Here is a 26,667-nt window from a genome sequence, read left to right on the forward strand (position 1 = left end):
CAGTATCACACACTCAATTCTGATCTCCAGCATCTGCAGTCCTCACTTTCTCCATAGAGTTGCACAGCATGGAAACAAGACCTGGTGGTCCAACTCGTCCATGCCAACCAGACATCCTAAATTAATCCAGTCCCATTTGCCAGTATTTGGCCCATATCCCTCAAAATCCTTCCTATTCATATACCCAACCAGATACCTTTTAAATGTTGTAATTGTACCAGCCTCCATCACTTCCTCTGGCAGCTCATTCCATACACACACCACCCTCTGTAAAAAGTGGGTGCTTAGGTTCCATTTAAATTTTAACCGTCTCACCTTAAACCTATGCCCTCTCGTTCTGGACTCCCCCATCCTGGGGAAAATAACTTGTCTATTTAGCATATCCACGCCCCTTATGATTTTATAAACCTCTATAAGATCACCCCTCAGCGTCCGATGCTCCAGGGAAAACAACCCTCCCCTGTTCAGCCTCTCCCTGCAGCTCAAACCCTCCAACCCTGGCAACATCCTTGGAAATGCTTTCTGAACCCTTTCAAGTTTCAAAACATCTCTCCTAAAGCAGGTAGACGAGAATTGCACGCAATATTCCAAAAGTGGCCTACCAACGTCCTGTACAGCTACAACATGACCTCCCAACTCCTACACTCAACGCACTGACCAATAAAGGCACGTTGATGAAAGTTATCAAAAGTATTGATCCCATTTCTTCATTGGGCTGTAGTAGGGGAAGAAGGAGTGAAAATCAGAAATCATTCTGTTGGCGTGGGGGAGGGATCCTTAAAATTGGATCCAGGCCACTCCGGTAATACCAAGAAACAATTTGTTGTGAAGGGTAATGGAAATCTATTGAGACTGGGTGTCAATGAAAATTTGAAAAGGATAGCTTTTGCATAGAATAATTAAGAATTACAGAAGGAAGGTGGTTTGGTGAAGATAGATTACAGATTGTTCCTGACGTTGAAGTACAGAACTAGGGGTCACAGTCTAAGAATAAGGGGTAAGCTTTTCAGGACTGAGATGAGGAAGAATTTCTTCACTCAGAGAGCTATGAACCTGTGGATTCTCTCCCACAGGAAACTGTTGGGGCCAGCTCAATAGATAGATTCAACAGGGATCATACTGAATGGGGGTACAGGCTCGAAGGGCCGAATGGCCTACTCCTGCACCTATTTTCTATGTTTCTGTGCTCCACAATTCAATTAAATCATGGTCAATCTTACTGTGGTCTGAACTTCACTTCCCTGTGCACACACAATATCTTCTGACTCCTTGTTAGGAAAGATAAAATGACCCCACCACGAGAGCTTGCTGGGGAAGAGGATTCTGACAACATTTCCTGATAGCTCAGAAGGGTCTGTTTCTGTGCTGTATACCTCTAAGACTCTAAGACTAAGCTTCGCCGTAAAAAGGAAATCCCTTTCATGTTTTTAAAAGCTGTGTCCCCTAGTTCTAGTCTCTCCTACAAGAGGGAGAATTCTCTCAGTGTTAACCAAGTACTTTTGTGTTTTGATCAGTAGTTAAAATGTTGCTACTCTTAGACCCAAAACTCACAGAGAGACTACAATCTGCCAAAATCCTAAAAGAAAAGCAGACAGAGAGCGTAGGTAATGCTTCAAAGTCCACAGGCAGAAAACCAAAATTTCTATTCATGTTTACAGAGAAAGAAAATTCACCTGCAACTTGGTTTCGCATAGGTTTTATTGAAAATTCCTGGAACATAGAATTTTCCATATAAATTTGGAACCAGACTAAAGATACCGCTGCAGACTTATTGGCTTAGATCCCCACATCTATGGAGAAATATACCTACTGTCAAAATCACTTCTGCCCCACAGCAGCACTGTGCACAATGTTCTCATTACAAACCAATTTCCCTGATATGGATCACTTGACATTCTGCACAATCTGCTTCACACAAGGAAACATTCATCAACTCAAGTATCGGCTCTCTGCGCCTACTTTTTAAAAAAGCCATCAATTAAAGACTTTCTTTGTTGAAAATAAAACTACCACAGTCATACAGCACAGAAACAGGCCCTTCGGTCCAACCAGTCCATGCTGAACATAATCCCAAACTTAAACTCTTGGAAACAAAGTGGGAACATGAACAGAGCAGCACTGAGGGAATTAAATGATCAGGCGGATTCCCTGTTTTGCATCTTCGGAAGCGCAGCTCCCCAAGTCAGAAGACGATTGGGTCCCTGCTGTGAGGGTGAACCTATCAAAAAGCCAGGCCATCACATCAAACGTGGAGAGCTGAGGGAGTGTGACATTGTCGGGGTACCATCATCAAAAGGGGCTCTGCTTGCCCTCTTGGTGAAAATATCCCATTGCAATATTCTCCCCAGTGTCTTATGTTGAACATAACCCCAAGTCCCCAAAGAAAAACATCAAAATACCATCGTGGTGCTAAGTGCAGGAGCTCACTGTAGACAAATTGGCTGTTCTCTTTCCACAGCTATTTGAAGGGAAGTCCACATTGGAGATGTGGGAGGCTTTCAAAGATAGTTAAAGATAGTGCAGGATAGGCATGTTCCACTGAAAGCAAAGGATAGGGAAGGCAAGATTCGTGAACTGTGGATGACAGGAGAAATCGTACAACTAGCCAAGAGGAAAAGGGAAACGTATATAAGGTCCAGGCAGCTAAGAACAGAATGGGCCCTGGAGGAATAAAGAGTCTTAAACGAGGAATCAAGTGGGCTAAAAGAGGTCATGAAATAGCTTTAGCGAGCAGAATTAAGGAGAATCCCAAAGCCTTTTATTTTTATATAAGAAGCAAGTGGGTAACTAGAGAAAGGATTGGTCCATTAAAGGATAAGGAAGACTATGTGTCGAACCTGAGAAAATGGGTGAGATTCTGAATGATTACTTTGCATCAGTGTTCACGGAGGAGAGGAACATGATGAATGTTGAGATTAGAAATAGAAGTTTGATTACTCTGGATCACGTTGACATAAGTAGGGAAGATGTGTTGGGTAGGCTAAAGGTTATTAAGGTGGACAAATCCCCGGATGGGATCTATCCCAAGTTGCTGAGGGTGGTGAGAGAGGAAATAGCTGGGGCCCTGACAGATATCTTTGTAGCATCCTTAAATACAGGTGAGGTGCTGGAGGACTGGAGAGTTGCTCATGTTGTCCCCCTGTACAAGAAGGGTAGTAGGGATATTCCAGATAAACACAGACCAGTGAGCCTAATGTCAGTGGTGGGAAAGTTGCTGGAGAAGGTACTGAGAGATAAAATCTATTTATATTTGGAAAAGAATGGGCTTATCAGTGATAGGCAACATGGTTTTGTGTGGGGAGATCATGCCTTACCAACTTAATAGAGTTCTTTGAGGAAGTGACCAAGTTGGTAGATGAAGGAAAGGCTGTAGATGTCATATACATGGACTTTAGTAAGGCGTTTGATAAGGTTCCCCATGGTAAACTAATGGAGAAAGTGAAGTCACACGGTGTGCAGGATGTTCTAGCTAGGTGGATGAAGAACTGGTTGAGCAATAGGAGACAGAATAGTTGTTGAAGGGAGTTTCTCAAAATGGAGAAAGGTGACCAGTGGTGTTCCACACGGATCAGTGCTGGGGCCACTGTTGTTTGTGATATACATAAGTGATCTGGAAGAAGGCACTGTTGGTATGATCAGCAAGTTTGCAGATGAGACAAAGATTGTTAGAGTAGCAGAATATAGATAGTCTGGAGAGTTGGGTGGAGGAGTGGCAGATGGAGTTCAATCCATGCAACTGTGAGGTGATGCACTTTGGGAAGTCTAATTCTAGAGTCAGCTATACTGAAAAAGAGGAGCCTTGGGAAAGGTTGATGAGCAGAGAGATCTGGGAGTGCAGGTCCATTGTACCCTGAAGGTGGCTGTACAGGTGGATAGAGTAGTCAAGAAGGCATATGTTAAGCTTGCCTTCATTGGACAGAGTATTGAGTAGAAGAGCTGGCAGGTCATGTTAAAATTGTACAAGACATTGGTTCAGCCGCTTTTGGAATACCGTGTACAGTTCTGGCCACCACATTACCAAAAGGATGTGGATGCTTTGGAGAGGGTGCAGAGAAGGTTTACAAGGATGTTGTCTGGTATGGAAGGTGCTAGTTATGAAGAGAGGTTGAGTAGGTTAGGATTGTTTTCATTAGAAAAAAGGAGATTGAGGGGGGCCTTATTGAGGTTTATAAAATCATCACGGGTATAGATAGGGTAGATAGAGATACGCTTTTTTCCCCAGGATGAAGGATTCAATAACGAGAGGTCACGCTTTCAAGGTGAGAGGGGATACACGTGGCAAGTACTTCACACAAAGTGGTAGGTGTCTGGAACGCGTTGCCAGCAAAGGTGGTAGAGGCAGGCATGGTAGATTCATTTAAGATGCGTCTGGACAGAGGCATGAATAGGTGGGAAGCAGAGGGATAAGATGCTTAGGAATTGGGCGACAGGTTTAGACAGTGGATTTGGATCGGCTCAGGTTTGGAGGGCTGAAGGGCCTGTTCCTGTGCTGTAAATTTTCTTTGTTCTTTGTACTTCAACAGGGACCAGAGTTCAAAAGGGGCTTGTCAACAAAGCACAAATGTCACAAGTTGGTGAAAGGTGTTACCTAAATGCACATCCATGAGAATTACACTGGGACTGAAATTCAGAAATCAGGGTCTGTCAAGGATCGGGTGGGTTGGCCCAATATCTGACTGAGCTGCTCAAAACGAGAGGGATTCACGTCTGGTCGAGAGAAAGAGAAACCATTTCCTCTCATGGGGGTGGGGTGGGGGGAGTCCGACTTGCGAAGTTTTTTTTTAGCAGTGAAATCAGAAAGCAATCATTTCAAAAAATGTAGTGGAAATAAATGTCAAACTCTATCTCACGCTGCAATGCAAGGTATCAGTTGAAATTTTCAAGCCAGATTGTTTTAGCTTAGGGTCTTCAGTAATGTGGAGCCAAGGTAAGTAAATGGATTTGAGGTGGAGAGCAACCAAGATTGAACTGAGTGGTAGCATAAGATTGAGGGGCCAAATGGCCTATTCCCGCTCCAACATAAGTGCAATTTTCCACCCATTTATTCTGGGAGAAGGTTTGTTCGAGTCCATTTGCACATCAGCGTTCACAGCAACGACAAGTGAAGGTGTGGTCAAAGTTCTTGACAGATGAAAGCACTCAGAAATAATAATAATTAAATTCAGGTTTATGCTGCCGTTGATTTTTGGAAAGTTCTATGTCAAGCATTGCTTGCAAAAAAAGATTAATGAGGTACACTGACCTTGGATTATACAATGCAATAAGGGCTCGTTAGCAAGCTGTGGTGCTGTCTGACTCTGTGCAGGCATATACAAGAGACCCATTATTTGACTCAACCTGTAGATTCCTCAATACTGGAGGGTCCTGTGTTAACACACTGTGACCACAGAATTCAAGTGTATCTGACAAGAGGGCTCAGAATTGCAGAGGGAATGGCATTTAACAAGGGTTTGTAAGCACTCTTTGTTGGGAGGGAGTGTCACAGTGAAGGCTGGATAGACACAAGGCACTGAGCAATGGTAATGTCACAGGACTAACCAACAGGCGCAGGCCAGTGCTCGAGAGATCTGGGTGCAGAATCCCACCATGGCAAGTGAGATTTGAATTCAGTATATAAAAATAATGGAATAAAATGTTAGTGTAACAGTGATCATGTAACCATGAAGGCAATCTACCATCCGTACCCAATCTGCCCTACACGTGACTCCAGACCTACAGCAATGTGGTTGACTCTTTACAATCCTCAGGGGAATAGACGCTGACACAGCCAATCATACCCACAATTTAAAACAAAAATCTAATGCTCTGTGCGGTCTGGAGGTGACTAGAAGAATACTTCTTTGCAATGGCTATTCATGCAGCCCCCGAAACAGGAGGTGCCAAGATTGGAAACGTGAGCCTGCATTTATGTAGCACCTGTATCACGGTAGAACATCCGAAAGCTGCTCGCAGTATCCAAAATCAGATACCCATCCAGAGAAGGATTATTCAGATACAATGTTCAAACAGAATGGTCAGAAAGTTAGATTTCTGGAAGGGTCGTTAAAGGAGGATTGAGTCAATGCAACGTCAAAAGAGGAACAGGGAGTTATCCCAGGTGTTCCAGGCTCAACCAACATCACTCAAAACAGAAATCACAGGAGAAACTCAGCAGGTCTGGCAACATTTATGGAAAGAAACCTAATCTAATCAAACGTGCTAACATAGAAAGCAGTCTTGAATTGTTAACTCTGTTTCTGGGAGGGAAAGAAAATTATTTGAGTTCCGAAGAAGGGTCACTAGACTTGAAACCAGTGCTCACTCTGCACAGGTGCTACCAGACCTGCTGAGTTTCTCCAGCAATTTCAGTTTTCATTTCAGATTTACTGCATCCACAGCTCTTCGTCTCCCTATCGCAGAAAACAGGTTACTGGCTCATTGTCACTGACAATGTTTGTGGGGTCTTTCATTTTTTCAGGGGATGTGGCATCACTGATCGGGTCAGAATTTATTGCCAATCCCTAACTGCCTGAGAGAAAGGGGTGGTGAGCTTCCTCCTTGAACTCCTCCAGTCCCTCGGGGGTGAGGGCGGTCCATGGACTGTTAGGGAGGGAATTCCAAGATTTTAACCGAGCGACAGTTTGGAAAACTGACTGCCACACTCCAACAGTCAACGTACTTGAAGTATTTCAGTCTTGGTAAAGTGCTTGACAAGATCCTGAGTTTGGGAATATGGACAGTTTGTAAATTCAACCTCCTCCTCCTCTTTCATTTCAGACAGCCGAATTTAATCAGCAAGACTCATTTCCCAGGACATATGTGAAACATGTCATCTTTAATCTCTGCATTAGTAGGCATTCCAGCTCACATATGTACTTTTGAACTGATCATCCTGATGAAAACAGGAATACCTGTGGGAAAACTGAGCATGACCCAACATATGCTGTTGGAGAAAACAATTTGTGTTGAATTGCATACTGCAACTCTGAAACTCAATAGTTCGAGACAGTTAGCAACTAAATGATGTGCTACAGCCAGATCGCTCATGTTCAACATCCTGTCAAGTTGAAAGCTTGGAATGTGTCCACTTTCATAACCACTTCTGTGCAATCACAGTCCCTGCTGTTAGAACAGTATCAACTGATAAATGTGCAGGACGGCATTACAGTCCCACTTTTTTTAATAAACAATTTGAAACCAAATGGGGAGAAAACTTGTCAAGTCCCAGTGAGGGGTATTGGCGGCACAGGGCTAATGTCACCAGGTGAGTGATGCAGAACCCCAGGCTCATGTTCCAAGTGGTATGGGTTTGAAGTCTTACAGAGCAGATAGTGAAATTTGGATTCAATTAAATTTGGAACTGAAAACTAGCCTATTGGTGGTGACAAGGGTTACATGGATGTCATTTAGATTAGCTTTTTTTTAAAATTCCAGAGTTATACCGAGGCCAAACTTCACCATCTGCCATGGTGGGATTTAAAAGAGGATCTTTCTGGGACTTTAGATTACTAGTGTAGTGACTTCACTGTGAAGCAACAGGCTGACTTTGTGCACTAAGCTGAGTACTGACAGAGGTATTAAAATTCAAGAAAGCCTGTGCTGGTCCTTAGAAAAGTGTAACTAAATTTTCAGAAACCAGGAGCAGGAAGAGGCCATTCAGCCCATCGTAGCTACTTTGCCAGTCAATATGATCATGACTAATCCTCTATTTCAATGCCAAATCCTTACCTTCACACTCCTTGATGCCTTCAAATTCTAAACAAAAATCTCTTTCTTGAATATATTAAGTGACTTGGTCTCCACTGCCTTTTATTTCAGTGAATTTCATATATTTACTGCATTTCGAGTGAAGAGTTTTATTCTTTCCAAAAACATAGAACGAAATGACGTATCAACCCTGTATCCTCAGACTGTGTTCTTTGGTTCTAGACTCCCCATCTAAGGAACACATCTAACCTGCATCCAGTCTGTCTATCCCTATTAGCATTGTGTAGGTTTCAATCAGATCTCTCTCATCCTTCTGAACTCATGTGAATGCAGGCCCAGTCAAATCACTCTCTCCTCACAGGACAATCCTACCATCCCCAGTAGCAACCTAGAGAACCTTCATTGCACTCCTTCTCTGACAGGAACACCCTTTATTCGGTGTGGAGACCAAAACTTACCAATAGTACCGCTCTCTACCCTCAGCCATTTCTTTTTACCCCTTTGTAAATAAAACAGACAAAATTTAATGTACCATATAATTCAGGCAAATAGTTTAGATTATTATCTACATTGTGGAAACAGGCCATTTGGCCCAACAATCCACACCCATCATCCGAAGAGTAACCCACCCAGACCCATTTCCCTCTGACTAATGCACCTAACACTATGGACAATTTAGCATGGCCAATTCACCTGACCTGCACATCTTTGGACTGTGGGAGGAAACCGGAGCACCCGGAGGAAACCCACACAGACACGGGGAGAATGTGCAAACTCCATACAGATGGTCACCTGAGGCAGGATTCGAATCCGCGTCCCTGGCGCTGTGAAGCAGCAGTGCTAACCACTGAGCCATCATGCCGCCAAATAAATGCTCCCTAAAATAAAACAAGGCATTGCAGATGCTGGAAATCTGAAACAAAAATAGAAATTGCTGGAGAAGCTCAGCAGGTTTGTCCCTAGAGGGACAGAGAGAGAGGGAGAGAGAGAGAGGGACAGAGAGACAGACAGAGAGAGAGAGACAGAGAGAGAGAGAGAGACAGAGAGAGAGAGAGAGAGACAGAGAGAGAGAGAGACAGAAAGAGAGAGAGAGAGAGAGAGAGACACAGAGGGAGACACAGCTAATGCTTCGAGTCCAGTGATTCTTCTTCAGAACCCAAATCATTTTTACCCTCAAGTCCCAGCGACTCCACATTTATCCTTCAGGACAACATTCACTGCCATCAGTAAAACCAACAAGTTGGTGTGGACTTATTGGGCCGAAGGGCCTGTTGCCACACTGTAGGGATTCCATATATTAAAAAAAGGTCAAAGTGCCAACACCAACCTTAGCAAGCCTGAAAAACAGCTATTTAATGACAGTACTGAACACTTCACAAAGTGACTCAATCCAATCAAAATGACTGATGTGTTTTTGCCGGTTTCCCCTGCTCTTCACCACAATACTGAACAGCGGGAGCCTTTGAGCAGATATTAGGGCATGTGTTGAGAATGAGCACTGCCTGTTAGTTAGAATGAAATGCAGGCATCAGTGTTGGTTAGCTGGGTGGTCCTTAACCTACCATCTGAACCGTCGTTCCTGCTGGTTTCGGAGCAGGAGCAGCCCTGAAAAAAACACAAGAGAAGCCACCATCAGTTACTATGGTTGGTTGACAAGAACAGTATAACAAACACAAACATTGAAATTGCTGGAAAAGCTCAGCTAGTCTGGCAGCTTCTGTGGAGAGAAATCAGAATTAATGTTTCAGAACCGTTCTGCGGAAGGGTCACTGGACCCGAATGGTTAACTCTGATTTCTCTCCACAGATGTTGCCAGACCTGCTGAGCTTTTCCAGCAATTTCTAAATTTATCTCCGATTTATAGCATTCTCGGTTCTTTTGGTCCTTATACAGAATAACAAAGATTCACTTTCACAAATAAACTCAGAATAAATCCACATCTAATGGATTGCACTGTTTGGCAGTGGCAACACACGCACAGGTAAAAACAAGGACTGCTGCCTGACCTGCTGCGCTTTTCCAGCGCCACTCTAATCTAGACTCTGGTTTCCAGCATCTGCAGTCCTTGTTTTTACCGAGTTGATTTTAACCCTTGCTTGCGTTGAAGAAGTTTTCCTCCTCTCTCGACAAGATCTTCCTGCTCCTCGAATGCTGCCTGAACTGCTGTGCTTTTTCAGCACCACTCTAATCTAGAACACACACGCACATACAAAACCAGGATCAGGTGACAAAACGAAGCCTCAATTTGCTGCTTCTTAACTTTGAAAGGTTTTCATGCTGTTATGGCAGTAAGAAAAGAACAACTTGCATTTCTACGGTGCCATCTCAAGACAATCAAAAGTGTTTCAACATCTAATGGAGGTACAGTCGGTTCTGAAATAATGCAATAGCTCGGTTCTCATGAGATCTCGCGTTATAAGAAAATCACGCAATTGCTGTCCTATTTAAACTAATGGGGCCAGAATGGCATTATAGCCAAAACAGTTAAGGAAAGTTCGCATTCTACAAATAAGGGTCTAAATGATTCAACTGGGTTAAAGCCAATCCACGTTGAAGAATCACGTGTTATAACAGAACAAACTGTTCTTCTTGCTTCCCCAACCCCCAAAAATAAATGGCTGAGAGGTCAGGCCTGAAGCAGCTAATTAACACGCAGCAACCTCCCATAAACAGCAAGCCAATAGAAACCAAATCTGTTTCGGTAATGGTGGTTCAGGAATAAATAGTTGCCCACCAAATTGGAGAGGGCTCCCTTGCAGATTTCTCTGAGATATCGTGAGTTTTTTATTTGAGCATCAATTAATGCCTGTCAAGGGATGCAAACATTCTCAAAATAAAAGGAGCTTGGGAAAATACACAGAAAGGGTTACTCCTAATCATACCGAGAGCAGGCCAGAGGCTAGGATACTGTCAGGAGTGGCTCATTTCCTGACTCCTTCTCTGACCTTCTACAAGGCACAAGTCAGAGGTTTCACGTGATTTTCTTCACTTGTTGGATGAGTGCAGCTCCAAAAACACTGAAAACCATCCAGGACAAAGCAGATCACTAAACTGGCACAGCATTCGACTTTCACTGCCTCCATCTGCAAGACATGGTACACACTACAGCAACTATCTTCATGATGCATTGCAGCATCTCATCAAAGACTCTTTAGGCATAACCCTACCTACTTGCAACCTCTACCACCTACAAGAACAAGGAATGCAGGTACAAGAGAAAACCAGCACCCACGAGTTCCCCTCCAAACCAAACATCATCCTGACTTGGAAATATAATCGCCACTCCTTCACTGTCACTGGGTCAAAGTGGTTAGCTTCCTCTCCGACAGCACAGCAGGTGAACTTATATTCTCATAGGCTGCAGTGGTGCAAGAAGGTAGCTCACTCACACCTTCTCAACCACAATTTGGAAGGGGCAATAAATGCCAACCAAGCTAGTTGTGCCCATTTCCCATGAATACATTTATAAAAATACTTTGTGGATGAGTTTCAAAGTACCACTGAACCGAAGCCTCAAAATTGGTTAGTGCCAGCTGATGTGCAAGAAAGCAATCTTTATAACACCAAGTGTTTGTGATCTGACAAGATGGCAGGGAGAGTTGGGTGTCTGAGCCTGGGGCTCGTTCACTCCATCTGCATAACTTTATGTTTCTTTTCTTTTTTCTTGGACTTCTATCTTTTCTTTTTAAAAACTTACCCCTTGTTGAAGAGCACAGTCACAGTAAAGGCATCAGCAGCGAGTGGGGGGCCCAGCAGCACAGACCGGAGTAAGCTCAGCAGGACAGACCCCGAGTAGGGGCCCAGCAGCACAGACTCTGAGTGGGGGCCCAGCAGCATGGACAGGAGTAGGCTCCAGCAGCATGGACCCCGAGTGGGGGCTCGAGTAGCACGGTCTCATGGTGGTGGTATCAGAGGTGAGTTTAGCTTCCTAGCAGTTCCTGCATCATTGAAGACGTCCTACGCCGAGTCAAGTCTGCCTTAGTGATAGTGAGTTTGGTCAACTGGAGATGTCCAGGACAGATTTATGGAGGCGTGAAGTTGATGAGTTTGGGCCCAGTACGACACCTGGCAGCATCAGCAACAACTGCATCAGCAACGGTGGGCCTAAGGCAGATTCATGGCAGCGGCACAGGAGTTGAGTTTGGGCCAGTGTGGTACCCAGTGGTATCTGCTGCGTCTACATTGGCGAGGTCCAGTGGGAACTCACAATGGGGGAGGTTTTTGGAAGAGGAGAGAGGGTGCCGGCGGAGGAGAGAGGGTGCCGGCGGAGGAGAGAGGGTGCCGGCGGAGGAGAGAGGGTGCCGGCGGAGGAGAAAGGGTGCCGGCGGAGGAGAGAGGGTGCCGGCGGAGGAGAGAGGGTGTCGGCGGAGGAGAGAGGGTGCCGGCGGAGGAGAGAGGGTGCCGGCGGAGGAGAGAGGGTGCCGGCGGAGGAGAGAGGGTGCCGGCGGAGGAGAGAGGGTGCCGGCGGAGGAGAGAGGGTGCCGGCGGAGGAGAGAGGGTGCCGGCGGAGGAGAGAGGGTGCCGGCGGAGGAGAGAGGGTGTCGGCGGAGGAGAGAGGGTGTCGGAGGAGGAGGTGGGAGGATGTTGAAGATTGGGCGACTTTCCTTTCATCGGTAGCACGGTGAAGGAGCCTCATGTCTGGATCACAGTTCCCTTGCAGTTATGAGTCATTTTCCTTTGTGTTGTGCAATCCTTTACAGGTGAGGCACAGGTGAACCATGTTATCCTCATTGTGCCTGTGGGAGATCTGGAGACTGAGCAGTAAACCAATGCCAAGCAGGAAATCTGCTCTTCAACTATACAAGACAAACAGTGTTTACACTCCAAAGGAATTTTGTTGGGCACTTCTTTGGCAAATATGCAGCAATATAGTCATATACAAGTCACAGCTTCTCTCAACTGAACACTAGGAAAGGCTGATGTTTTAGTGATTGTAGCGAGGTCAGCCAGGTTGACCTCAGAGAATACAAGTTCCCTGATTGGGACTATTAATCTGGTCCAATCAGGGACCCCTGGCTGACATATAAGAACAGGACTCACCCTGTACACACACACCATGGGTGCTGGGGATAAAATAAGCACTACCGCACTTAGGTGGTAGTGTGGGGGTTAAAATAAAAGAAAAAAGAAAGAAGAAAAAGGAAAAAAAAAGAGAAAAAAAAAAGAACAGGACTCACAGACAGCCTGTTCACTCAGAGCTGGCCCTGAAGGAACTGGATCAGTGTCAAGAGCTCTCCACATATAAACAAAGGATGACTTGGTACCCTTTACACCAAGGTAAAGGGATACCAGCCTCCATGGAGTTATTTCAGACATCACTTTACTGTAAAAACCTTTGTCCTCTCACTCCCAAATCTGTATCTTTGCATCACACTCACAAACACTTAACTACCCAGTGTAAGCTCCCAGGGTCCCGTTTAATCCATGGCATAACTTTATCTCCCACATGGGTTTCTGTGACAAGGCAACTTCTTGTCACCTCAACAATGTTCCTGGTCTCTTCTCCCTCTCCCTCTTCTTCCTTCTCCCTCTTCTTCTAAGAGCCCAGAGGGAGAAGGAAGCCATTTAGCTCCTCAAATGTCTCCCATCATCATTCAATGAGCTCATGGCTGGTTTTCAACCTAACTCTATATTGCCTCATAATGCTCAATTCCTTTGGCTAACAAAAACGTATCAGTCCCCAATTTAAAATTAACTGAGCAAGCATCAATTGCTCTTTGCCGGAAAAGAGTTCCAAACTTCCATTACCCTCTGCACCTAGGTAGGTTTCCTAATGTCATTCCTGAAGGGTCAAATCTTCTTTATAAACCTGCCACCTCATCCAAGACTCCTTGACCTGTGGAAATAGTTACTCCCAACTTAGCCGATCTGCTCCCTGAAATAACTTGAAAAATCACCCTGTAACCTTTTAAAATTCCAGAAACTCCCATGCAGCTTAACCTTTAGTTCCCAGACATCACTCTTACAAATCTATGTTGCACCTCCTCAAAAGGACAATATATCCTTATAAAGGTATTGCATCCAAATCAGGGAATTGTGTACCTGAAGAACAATATCTTCAGGTTTATTATAATATACCCCAATAGCTATAAAGGTGAACATTCTATCTGGCTATTTGTTTGCTGTTTTGTACGCATTCACAATAGTGAACTTATATTCTGACCACTCTCTTGCACCAATTCATATCACCAACAACGAGAACGAGTGCAAACATAACTGGTCACTGAAGAAAGTAAGAACTTTGAGTCGCAAAGTGTCTTTCACAATTCCAGGATGGCCCAACGTGCTTATCAGTCAGTGAAGTGTGTTAATGAATTAGGAAGCCCAGGAGCTTATTTATCCATTGAAGTGTTCCGTGACAAGTGACCAGATAAACAGGTTTAATTAACGTTAGCTGAAAGTTACAAGTTGAGATAATCGAGGAAGGCAACTCTTTGGGACGGTTTTGGTAAACATGTGGACTCTGAGACTGCAGGACTAGCAGTTCATATTTGGATCAATGAAGTATTTTCAAGGCCCTCTTGAATGACATCAAATTCAGAACCATGTTATGAAGATCAGTTATCAACACATCAGTTTTTATTTTGCAGAAAAAGATTATTTTAGCAAAACAGATGACATTGATAACAGCAGCAAACGTAGGCTCAGTTGGAGTCACCAATCCTACAAAACTTGCAGAGAGTCTTCTGATCCAGACAGTGGGTAATAGATTTGTTTCAGAACACATGTAGTCAGTAAGAACTTGCCACAGGGAAAACAGCCTTTGTCCTATCACTATTTCTCTGGAAACTCTTAAAGGTTCAAAATCCATATCAGAGCAATTAGTGCATTTTCAAAGGGAAAGTGAGAGTTCACACCATCTCCAGAAGAGGAGGTGTCAACCTGCCACATCTGATCCAGAGAGAAACCCCAGTGTCAACAACTGATGATGGACTTCAACTGCAGGCCAGCATTTAGATGATCTGCAAATATATATATACTGTATTTATTTCCAAATTTAACCTTTAATTGATCAAGCAATTTTAAATAGCTCTACAGAGCTTTAATTTTTTAAAAAACCTTTGTCTTGAAGGTTGTACATTGGTAGGTGTTTGGTCAAGGTTTTTAACATGCACATTCAGAGGAGGAAAGAGGTTGGGAGGTTTTAAGGAAGAAATTCCAGAGTTTTAGGATCTTTGGGGATGTAGGCTTAGCTGTGAAAAGATGGAGCGGAGAAAATCAGGGATGCACAAGATGGCAGAATTGAAGGAATTGAAGGGTAGCTGAACACTTAGCAATCAAGAGAGTTGAAAGGAAAAGTTAATAGTTGTTATACACTAAATCCCGATTATCCAAAGGGGATGGAGAAATGGACATCACACGGATAACACAAAAATGTAGTTAATAGTTTAATAAAAATCCCATATGAATCATGAAGGACTGCATGGTGTGTCTGGATTGTCAATTAGAGGAAGGAAAGGAATTGAATCTGGGGTTGAGCTTACGAGTACACAGGTCAGCACATATAACAGGGTGTGAGTATACATGGCAGATAACTGTGTGTTTAAACACATCTGAAATCTACACTTTTATTGACAGTTTTTTCTTAGTTAACCAGTTCCTGAAAACGCACTCTGCAGTCATAACTAGCTCCACATTTATACAACCAACTTATACCCAGCTAACTCAGCGAATACATCCATCACCTGTTGCATAAGGCTTCAGGTATTCCTTCAGGTTGCATTAGATGATAAGTGAGTTGGTTAGCACAGTTGGCGGACAGCTGGCTTGTGATGCAGAGTGACACCAACAGTATGGCTTCAATTCCCGCACTGGCTGAGGTTACCATGAAGATTATCACTTATTGAATTCACCTGGGATACAGTAACCCGCAAGTTAAACCACCACTAATCATCTCTCTCATTACAGCGTGTGACTGTGTGGTGATGCTAACTTTTCTCTTTAATTTAGATGATTAAAAATAGGCCAATGACGGAAACGATCAACTCGCCTCACTTTCTTTTAGAAAAGAAAGTCAGGAACTAATGATGTCACGTCAGAGGAAAAGACTATTCAGCCCATCTTGTCAATGCTGGTTTTGTACTTCACATGAACCTCCTCCCATCACATATCCTTCTGGTAATTATTGACTTTTCTTTTAAATGCTTTGAATGGGTGTTTTTATTAAGCCAGCCAGCCTCAGATATTAAAATCAGCAGAGATGCCAAAAGGTTTGACTGTGGTTGAAAGACTCAAAAATAAAGAGAAAGAGTGCCAATGTATCTGGAAATGTTAAAATGTTTCACATATGTTTTCACCTCACAGTAAATGCTGCTATGATAGTTTATGCTTTATCCAGAGAGATATGCTGCCAGCACAGGGTCAAGTGATCTGAAGACAGGAATCACGGAATTCCAAGACTTTCAGGAAAACAAAATGACACTTTCTGGTGGCGACTGTCTCCCTTGCGTTTTGGGATTGTGGCTTGGCACAGGAATCTTTTCAAAACTTCCTTCAGGAAAAATGGTCAAACAAATTAGAGTTCCATGAGGTTTCATTGCTGGAAAGTGGGAGCTATTTTTTCTTGAAAAAAAAATGCCTTGCATTCTTTTAATAAATCACAAATTGTGTGTCATAGGATTTCAAATTATAGTGCATTACATCTTGGAGAGGAGTCCAGGATTCATTATTTTCCAAGTGGAGCTGCTTTTAATAGCCTGAGAAACCGATTTCCTGGATTAGTACCAGAGAGGAGAAAGTGAGGTCTGCAGATGCTGGAGATCAAAGTTGAAACTTTATTGCTGGAACAGCACAGCAGGTCAGGCAGCATCCAGGGAACAGGAGATTCGACGTTTCGGGCACAGGCCCTTCTTCATTCCTGAAGAAGGGCCTGTGCCCGAAACGTCGAATCTCCTGTTCCCTGGATGCTGCCTGACCTGCTGTGCTGTTCCAGCAATAAAGTTTCAACTTAGTACCAGAGACACTCATGAACGATGCAACAAATAAGGAGGCCATTCAGAGCACTTCTCTGAACGTTGACTCTCCTGCCCCTCAGATGCTGCCTGACCAGCTGTGCTTTTCTAGCACCACACTTTTCGACTCTGATCTCCAGCATATGCAGTCCTCACTTTCTCCCATTCAGAGCATCATGCCTGGTCTAGCCCTTCGATAAACCTATTCAATCAGCCCCATTCCAACAACACTTTCTCCAACAGCTAGTTCAAGTAATCTTTTGAAAGTTACTTCTGAATCTGCTTTTAGCTTTCTCAGGTAATACATGAACAACCTACTGCAAACAACACATATTTTCTCACGTTATCTCTGCTCCTGCCAGTCACCTCGAATCTGTGCCAAGTGATTTTTCATTATTTGGTCTGTCAAAACAATGTATAATTTTAAGTGTGTCTATCAAATTTCCCCTGAACTTTCTCCTCTCTAAGGGGATCAATCCCAGTTCCTCCATTCCAACGGCACAAGTAAAGGACTTCATCCCTGGTGGTCCAGATTTGAGTACAATTCAAGAGTTGTGATCAGTTTGCCTCCAACAGAGTATTTTAACTGATGCTGCAACATTTATGTTGCCTCCTGTAATATAAGAAACTGGACATGGATATCACAATATTGAAGAACCCAAAAGGCAATTATGGCAATGAACTATCATGTTTAAACATTTCATTCCTCAGGCATAGGACTGTCTGGGCCAACATTAAACTATCAGATTTCAACAGAGCTATATGCTTCCAGTAGTGTGTCATGTTTCAAGTGATCGGAGGTAAGATGGAGAATGAGAACTTTCTACCCTCAGGTCATTTGTTACGAAGCAGTGATAATACAATGAGCAAGTCTCTCAAAGGCGTACTGACTGAGAGACATTTAAAAGGCAGGTCAGTCTCTTGTATTAAGGATTAGCATAAATCCTTTCTTTTTGTACTCCATGTCTTTCAGTGATGAATGAAGAAAGAGCCAACTGTTTGTTTTAATCGCCTTCTCAACTTGTTCTGTCTCTGACAAAGACATGTATTACTCAGTCCCAAGGCTTCTGGGACACTACACTCCTTTTCATCTTGTACTATTTTGCTCTTAGTCCCTCTCCTCACTCTTCAAAAACATACAACTGCAGATGCCGGTGTTTAACCATTTCTGCTACATGTCTGTCCTTTTTTCCATATGGTTTATACCAGAATTGTCCTCGCTGTTCTCATTAGCTGAGAGCATCTGAGATTCAGAGCATCTTCAAATTTTGAAATGATGTCTTATGTACCCAAGCCTGGGCCAATAACAAATTAGAAAGCTGCTTGGTATTCTGCTGTAAAACACACGGGTAAAGCAAAACCTGCAGTTGCTGTAAATCAGAAATAAGAACAGAAATTGCTGGAAACACTCAGCAAATCTCGAAGCATCTGTGGAGAGAAATCAGAGTTAATGTTTTGGGCTTGAGAAAAAGCCATGAGGAATGGTCACTCGACCAGAGTTAACATTTCGGGTCAAGTGACCATTCCTCATGGCTTTTTCTCAAGCCCAAAACATTAACTCTGATTTCTCTCCACTGATGCTACCAGATCTGCTGAGTTTTACCAGCAATTTCGGTTTTTGATACTAGCAAAGCAACTTTTTAAACTTAGAATCAGAGATATACAGAAAAAGATCCTTTGATCCAACTCGTTCATACCAACCAGATGTCCTAAATACATCTCCTCCCATTTTCCAGCACTTGGCCCATATCTCTCAAAATGCTTCCTATTCATAAACCCATCCAGATGCCTTTTAAATGCTGTAATTATACCAGCCACTTCCTCTGGCAGCTTATTCCACGTCAGAGATTAATTAAAGAAAACCTTTTACTTCTTTGAATCTCTGGTGTTTCTACGTTACTTAAAGGTGCCTCCAATCCTTTCTGGAACAGTTCATCATTGCTTGAAAGAGCAGTGGAAGCAGATTTAATAGTAACTTTCAAAGGGAAATTGGATAAATATTTGAACAGGAAGAATTGTCAGGAAGATGGGCCCTGGGGAGCAGGGGGCTGTGGAACTGATCTTTCAAAGAGTTTGGTTGGTCAAATAGCCTCCTTCACTGTTGGGAAATACTACAGGACAGCATTTTATCCCCTTTCGTTAATCTGTCCATTGTATTTCCAGAGAAAGCTGCTATAAACAACGTGTGCCATCTCTCTTCTAGTTGGTGGTACTATTTCCAGGATTCAGAATGATCGAAATGTTAACTTTGTTCCAATATGTTTGACCCAAGAACAACAGCTCCATTGTTTCTCTTGGCAATCATCTCATTAGCCGAGATCCAATTTTGTGGAAAATTTTAAGATTTCCTTTATGTCCAAGCACACTTCACTCTGTAATTAAAGTGGGAGCGAGGCAAGGTAGGGTTAGGAGGAAACCTCTGTCCTAGGATGAATTTCGTTCCCCTGCTTGAAAGGAGGACTGAGTGAATGGGACATACTCTGAACTGACAGCAGTCTTCAAAATGGAGGGATCGGGGACCACAGCAGCTGAGCTTCCTCAATTATACTCCAGTTCACCTCAACAAAACTGAATTCCTGTAAAAATGGGCAACATTCCACTGACCTGGTATTGGTTGTGAAACAAGTTTCATCCACACACACTCACTCTTACCATACACACACACCCACACACACACACTCTTACCACCCACACACACACACTCTTTCTTACTCTATCTCACATACACACACTCAGTCCTCTCAACTGTGAAGAGGGGCCATTGGACTTGACTCTTGGACTCTGCTTTCTCCCCACTGCTGCCACTGGACCTGAGTTTCTCCAACAATTTCTGTTTTAATTTCATAATTAAAATTAGATAAGAAATATAAAAGCAAAATATTGCTGATTCTGGAAATATGAACAAAAACAGAGAAAGCTGAAGAAACAGCATTCGTGAAGAGAGAAACAATGTAAACATTTTGAGCGCAATATCACCCTTCTTCATAACTCAGTAAGTAGGTAAGAAACATTGTTATCTGCTAAGGAATACTTACTAAATCCATGTTATGTGTCTGTAGGCTGGAAAGCTGATGACCTATTAACAATACACAACCTGTTTTTTTAATGTATGTGGGTGAAGATATTCGAAAACATGTAAGTTAACCATTTGGGCCGCTGTCTTCGACTGCAGCAATTCCCCAAAGATCCTCCGACATCTCCATGACCACTTCCATCCAGAAGGACAAGGACAGCAGATACATAGGAACCCCATCCCCTGAACGTTCCCCTCCAAGTCTGTCAACAGCCCGACTTGAAATATATCACCATTCCTATAGTATCACTGGGACAAAATCCTGCAATTCCCTCCCTCAGGGCATTGTGGGCTGCAGCAGTTAAAGAAGGCAGCTCACCCCCACCTTCTCAAGGGCAACTAGAGATGGGCAATAAATGTTGGCCCCGCCAGTGGCACCCACACCCATGAGTGAATTTTTTTTTAAAAATCAGTTCAGAGAAAATCACTCATTTCTATCGTCACTTTTGCAACCCGTGACTTTTCACAGGTGGTGAAGTACTATTTGAAACACAGTCATTGTTGTAATCTTGGAAATGCCACTGTCCCACAGACTGCGATATAATAATGATCAATGCATTTGGATGGAGTGATAAATATTGGCGAGGACACAGGGAGAACCCCTTTGGTCTTATTTGAACAGGTTCTGCAGGACCTTTGTCTTTTACCTAATGGATCAGAGGGGAGTTCAGTTCAAGGTGCCATCTGGAAAACAACATCTCTCTCAGCTGCACACTGGTCAGTTGACATATTGCATGCCAATCTCTGAAGTAAGGCTTCAACCCCAAACCTCTGATTCGGAGGCAGGAGAGTTGCCAACTGAGTCATAGATGGCATCATGAGTGTTGGATCAAGAGGGTGATAATCCCATTAAAGTTTCATCAGCTGGTCCATGATCAGATGTTTTACACAGCGTCATAGAGGTCAAAAGGCCTCTTCAAGTCTGCACGGTTCAAAAACATTCGCCTAGTCACATTTTCCAGCCCTTGGACAGCGTAGGGCATTGCAATAGCACATCAAAAAAAATGTCTTCAATATCATAACTCTATCACAATACAACACAACTCTGGAGGGGAGACTTGAACCTGTGCTTCCTGACTCAAAAGTAGGGACACTCCCACTGCACCACAAGAGCCCAAAGTCAGTGCTGGAAGGCATCTGAGCACGTTTCCCCTCTGCTGTGGACGACTTACCCTCTCCAAGTGTACTTAGTTGGTGGGCCATACTGTGAGCCATCTCAAAACAACTCTCACAGTGACCAAGGACCCTCATTTAACGTAACACTGATGCCTGATTAGCCTAAACTGGAAATCCAGGGTCATTTTGTTTCTTGCTCCACGTGCTTCAATAAGAAAAGACTTGCTGTGTGAAGTCTATATTTTAACCTTGTGTCATATGGTGTGGAGGAGCTCACAGTCCTGTGGGGAGTGTGAATTGGTCTCATGACTGGGAATCTTAATACTAGAAAGCTCAGTTATAATTCCTCCTCTTTCCCAGTTTGCTCTGCTTTTGTAGCTACATATTTTATGGGGTGTGGGCATCACTGTCAAGGTCAGCACTCAGTAATTGCCCTTGAGAGGGATTCAGAGTAAGTAATAAAATGATATTTAATCAAGGGAGGTACAATTCATTTTGTTGTGCATTTGGCAAACAACATGAGAGGGGAGGGCAAAGGTGTGCTTTATCTTTGGTTTACTGGATTATGCACAAAGAGAGAACTGCCTTGCCAATTTGTTCCTGTTACTGAGGTAGCCTGTTCTGCATGACTTGGCATCAGTGCATCTGTTAGACTGAAGGAGAGAGATTGAGGTGTGTGTGTGTGTGTGTGTGTGTGTGTGTGCGCGCATGTAAGCAGAATAAGTAGTAGAGAGAGCAAGTGAGAGAGACACAGAAAGAGAATGTATGCGTGTGTGAGAGACAGACAGAGGGAGTGTGAAAGAGATGGAGACAATATGTGGGTGCAGGAGTTAACCAGTCTTAACTAACACAACCTGTTCTCTGACTATGATTAAATAAACTATATTGTTACTCAAGTCAGTGCCATATCTGCTAGAGACTTTAGTTGTTAACCCCTCATCACTCAATGTGAATGAGTGCCATAAGCTTGTATTATAAGCAAGGTTGGTGACACCAAGAATGTTCAAACAAAAACTTGGCAGTAGCAGACGTGGACTTACAACAGATGTGACAGTAAGTGTGATTTTGTTATTTACTGTCTCGGAAAGGTGGATTTTGGGGTGGACAACTAGAACCTTCCTGCCACCCTTCGAAGAATCCAAGTGTTATGTGCAACATTCAAATCTCAAAAAGTCCCTTCACCATCATAGTGGTACGACATTTATACAACCAAAGACTGCACCACTAAACACCTACAAGTAATTCACAATCTAGTCCATTTTAAGCTCTGTGTTTAGTGAAAAGTAATCCAAAATGTTTTTAGCATCTTAATGGATGTTTTAAAAATATCAAGCTTCCAACAAATAACCAAGGGTTCTGCTTTCACCACAACAATGACACTAATTTGGTGAAAAGATCCATTAAGCATAACTGGCATTATTCTATGCCAGCCATCATACACTCCCAGGTGAACAGATCTCCCTTATGTGAAGCAAGGCTTTGTTTTATCTGCCTACAGTAGTTCCCAGTCTGCACAAGGACATCAGTGCACAGGACTAGGCTGACACATGGTCACTGCAGTCCATCAATACTCAGACATGACAAAAGAGCTCAAAGGCAATATCAAGCACTTCAGATCTGACATTTAGAGTGCTTGGAAATGGCTGAAAATATGCAGCAGTTCTAAGTACCACCGAGTGTATGACAGGGAAAAAAATACCATGCTGCATGAGTGCCCCATCAAGTTCCAAGAAAGCTTTACTGGATAAGTAAAGAAACGGATGTTTGTGATTGACATTCCCATTCATTCTCTCTCAATCCCTTTGGAATTTAACCATGTTAAGATCCTGTAATTAGATAGGAATAAATTACTTGTTTTGTGTTCATTCAGAATCTGTTCTCATCGATTCCAATTTAGGTGAAGGAAAATTAACTTTCCCGTAAAACAGTCAACATTCTTACATTACAATTATAGTTGGTTCAAGTGCATTAGCTGTGGTTTTAAAAGGATGTCGCACATTCTGTTGAATTAATGGAACTGCAGGGAAAGCAAATGGACTTTACTTTGCAGTAGCATAGACTGAAAACTTGGCTCTAATCCTACAGATACCTAGGAGCTGTTAGATTCAACCCCCCATTTAAAGACAATTCGAATCCTGCCCCAGAAAGTTAAATTCAATTCCTAAATTCTGGGATTGACAGGGCAGTTTCATGGATGGTGACCACAGGATAAATTATTGAATGTTGTGGAAACTCATCCAGTTTATTAACATCCTTTAGGGAGGGAAATCTACTATCCTTACCTGGTCTGGCCTACATGTGCCTCCAGACCCACAGCAATGTGGTCAACTCAAAAGTGCCCTCTCAAATGGATGAGCAACACTTAGATCAAGACCAATTAGGGTAATAGGGTCTGGCCTTGCCAGAAATGTCCAAATAAAATAGATAAAAATGAATAAAACTGCATGAGTATGCTTATGAGGGAGACAAAACAGAGAATTGAGAATGGCTGCACACATTGACTCACCCTTTGAAACTCATCATTCCGTAAACTATGTAATTCTGCCAACTAAATAAGCATTAAATAAAATAATCAGTAATGGTTAAGTGAACATATTTTTATGAATTCTGGTGGTCAACAGCATTGTGGCATCTTCAAGAGCAGGACTCAAGAGGAAGTGCAGGAGTAAGCAGCCCCGGGTCAGCAATCAGGGAGAGCAGGGACAGGCCGCAGGGACGGGGAGGGGCGGGGACGGGGAGCAGGGACAGGGAAAGCGGGAGCAGGGACAGGTGCAAGACAGCAAGAGCAGGCAGCCCCTGGACAATAGTGGGGGAAGTAAGGGAAGGTCTAGCTCTTGTGAGGAGGTCGAGCTCAGTATGGCCACACACTTATGAGCCGTGGTGTCGAACAGTTAACTGCGTTTCTTTCTTTTCTCACTTTTTAGTGAGGAGGACTGTAATGTTTCACTTTTAAACTCAGTTTTTCATATCCTTCTGCTTTGTACCTAAGATTCTTTACCTGAGTACCTTTGTACATGGCTTGTAAACTTTTTACTGTAGTTTTGAGAATACATGTGACAATTAAATTCAATACACGCACACACACAAACAAACACAGTCACCTTAGTCCCAGGGGACCATAGGAACTGCTCGTGGTTTAACCCAAGCGTCCCCACACCTTACGTGAGATGTGTGAGGGGTGAGGTTGAGAAGGAGAGTCCTTGATGGTGACCTGAGCTGGTACAGGAATTGAACCAATACTGTTGGCATCACTTTGCATTGCCAATTGCCTGCCCAACCAACTGAGCTGAAACAATATATTTCCACATCAGGCCAGTACATAGCTTGGAGGGGAACTTGCAGTGGGCGATGTCTCCATATATCTGCTATCTTGGCCCTTCTAGATGGTAGAGATCATGGATTTGGAAGGTGCTGCCTCAGGAGCCTCGGTGAATGGTTGCAGTCCATTGTAATAGATGGTGCACATCACTGATACTGTGAGTAAGCCCTGCAGGAAGGGGAATACTGAAGGGACATGTTGCGGTGCCAATCAATCAGGCTGCTTTGCCCTGGATGATGTCAAGGTCAATGAGCTGCATCCATCTGGGTACGTGGGCAGTATTCCATCACACTTCTGAGGCATGCCTTGGAGATTAATAAGGGAATGGAAGATGATTGGGAGTATGCAGAAATGTAGAGTTGAGGTTAGCCTCAACTCTATCATGATCTTATTGAATGGTAGATCAGGCTCAAAGAATGGCCTATTCTTGTTCCTTGTTCATAGATGGTGGACAGACTTTGGGGAGTTGGATGAGTTACTCGCCACAGATTTCCTAGACTCTGATATGTTCTTGTCGCCATTGTATTTATGTGGCTAATCCAGTTCAATTCTTGTCAACGTTCTTGCTCCATCATCAACATCCTCAGGGTAACCAGAGATTGTTAGGCCAGTGATGGTCAAGGACCAATGATTGGTTCTCTCCTGTCAGATATGGTCAATTGCCTTCCAAACGAGCCACTTGCTTTCTGGCGTTTGTGTGGAAATGTATAGGATGAAAGCTAGGCAAGAGATTTAAGCTTCCAATTTACTTGAGATTCCTAAATTCCACCCAACCCATATCAAATACTCCATCTGCCCAGTTAGAAAAAAAAGTTACAACTCTCATATTTCAGTTAATTTCCAAACATCCTCTTTCCAGTCTACATTTGTTTCACACACAAAAGGAAACATCAACCATCATGGTAAGTGGAAAGAAAACAAGGTCAAACTAATTTTAGTAATTCCCAAGTTTAACTGTAAAATTAAATGCGAGTGTAGGGGCAGCAGGAAACATTAGTCTGTCATTTGTACAGTATATCAAAAGGAAACACTTGGGGTTTCTAAGTGCTGGTGCTATTAACCCATTGGCTATTGTAAACTTCAGTAAGAAAGCTGTCAAACAGAACCTCATTGTTGAGAGAAAGCAGCTAACCAGTTGTAAACTAATTGCCATTCTAGCAGTGGTTCATCACAAACTATTCTCAAATGCCATTCATTGAAATAAAGCAGGTCTGAGAATTAGCACTTCTGTATTAATGGTAGTGTGGGAACCAAACCATGAGAGAATGTGCGTTTCTTTATTAAAGACCATTTGACCCTCACCCCATATAGATACACACCCCTCCCCGGTTGAGTTGCGAGCAGTTGGTCCAATCTTAAAATGAACCTGGATAATTGTTTGAAAAAGCCACCTGAATATTTGCAACTTTAAAAATCATTGAATCAATGTCGCAATTTACTACCAATTGCCGAAGGGGTTTAACTAGCAGAGGGAGAAGACAGAGGGCTGCAAGATTTTAACCAAGTTTAGAATCGGAGAAAATGAGTTATTCTTAAAGAAGGGAAACAAAGGACAGATTTGATCAAAGTAGAGATGATGAGAGGCTGGGATAGGAAAAAAACGATTAACAATAACTAATATTACAAAGTTTACAATAATGACTTTGAACCCTTGCAAGATGATGACCGATTTCAAAACAAAAACAGAAATTGCTGGAAAAGCCCAGCAAGTCTGGCAGCATCTTTGGAGAGAAATCAGAGTTAACATTTTGGGTCCAGTGACCCTTCCTCAGAACTGATAGTAGCTAAGAAAAAGTTGGGTTTTAGGAAAAAGTCTTTTTTTTTAGGAAAACAAATTCTCTCCACAGATACTGCCAGACCTGCTGAATGAACTCTTTCAGCAATTTCTGCTTTTCATTCTGATTTCAAACATCTGCAGTTCTTTCAGTTTTTAATGATTCAAAAACGATGGACATGTGAGGGATATTAACTCAAAGGGCTATGGGACAGTCACAGTGCCCCTACCTTGGAGCCAGGATTCAAGCCTCACCTGTGGAACAACATCTCTGAACAGGTCGTAATTCACTGACGCAAAAGTCTGTTTAATCCTTCCTCACATATCCAACATCCTCCATGTCTGGAGAGGTAGCTTTGATTCTGACTCTGCATTAGTGATATAAGTACAGACTGCGAGGGCTTCACATTGGAAACAAATGCTGGCCTTCCCTGACACACACAGATGGATGCAGTTGTAATCCTTAAACTACCCCATGATCAAACCTACATCCCTGAGGGTTCGCACTGTTTTAATATCCCAAAGAGAAGTTTTGCATCACAAAACTTGGACAAGGTTCTATAATAGAATCTGGTTACAGTAAATACATACACATGGACCCAATACAGATACACACATAAAACAAAAAACAATTCACCAAGGTTTGCTGACCCAGTTTGATCAAGTCTTGCTCTATTTTAGTGCTTTTGGATGCAACTAACTAACAATGTAATTCCTTATGAAATAATTATACTCCTAACACAGAGTC

General features: G+C 43.0%; 1 protein-coding gene across 20 annotated transcripts in view; it reads right to left on the bottom strand.

The window, feature by feature from the left end:
• Window positions 1-26,667, bottom strand: part of pdlim5a (PDZ and LIM domain 5a) — a 278,081-nt gene that overhangs the window by 120,922 nt on the left and 130,492 nt on the right. For all 20 annotated transcript variants that reach the window (XM_087979923.1, XM_087979925.1, XM_087979924.1 and 17 more), the window contains exon 4: window positions 9,249-9,291. In XM_087979923.1, coding sequence (XP_087836049.1) covers window positions 9,249-9,291 — 43 coding nt within the window. The remainder of the gene's footprint in view (window positions 1-9,248; window positions 9,292-26,667) is intronic.

The sequence above is a fragment of the Chiloscyllium plagiosum genome, unplaced genomic scaffold, assembly GCF_037043375.1.
Source record: "Chiloscyllium plagiosum isolate Xiang-an unplaced genomic scaffold, Cpla_swu_hap1 HiC_scaffold_36, whole genome shotgun sequence".
NCBI lineage: Eukaryota > Metazoa > Chordata > Chondrichthyes > Orectolobiformes > Hemiscylliidae > Chiloscyllium > Chiloscyllium plagiosum.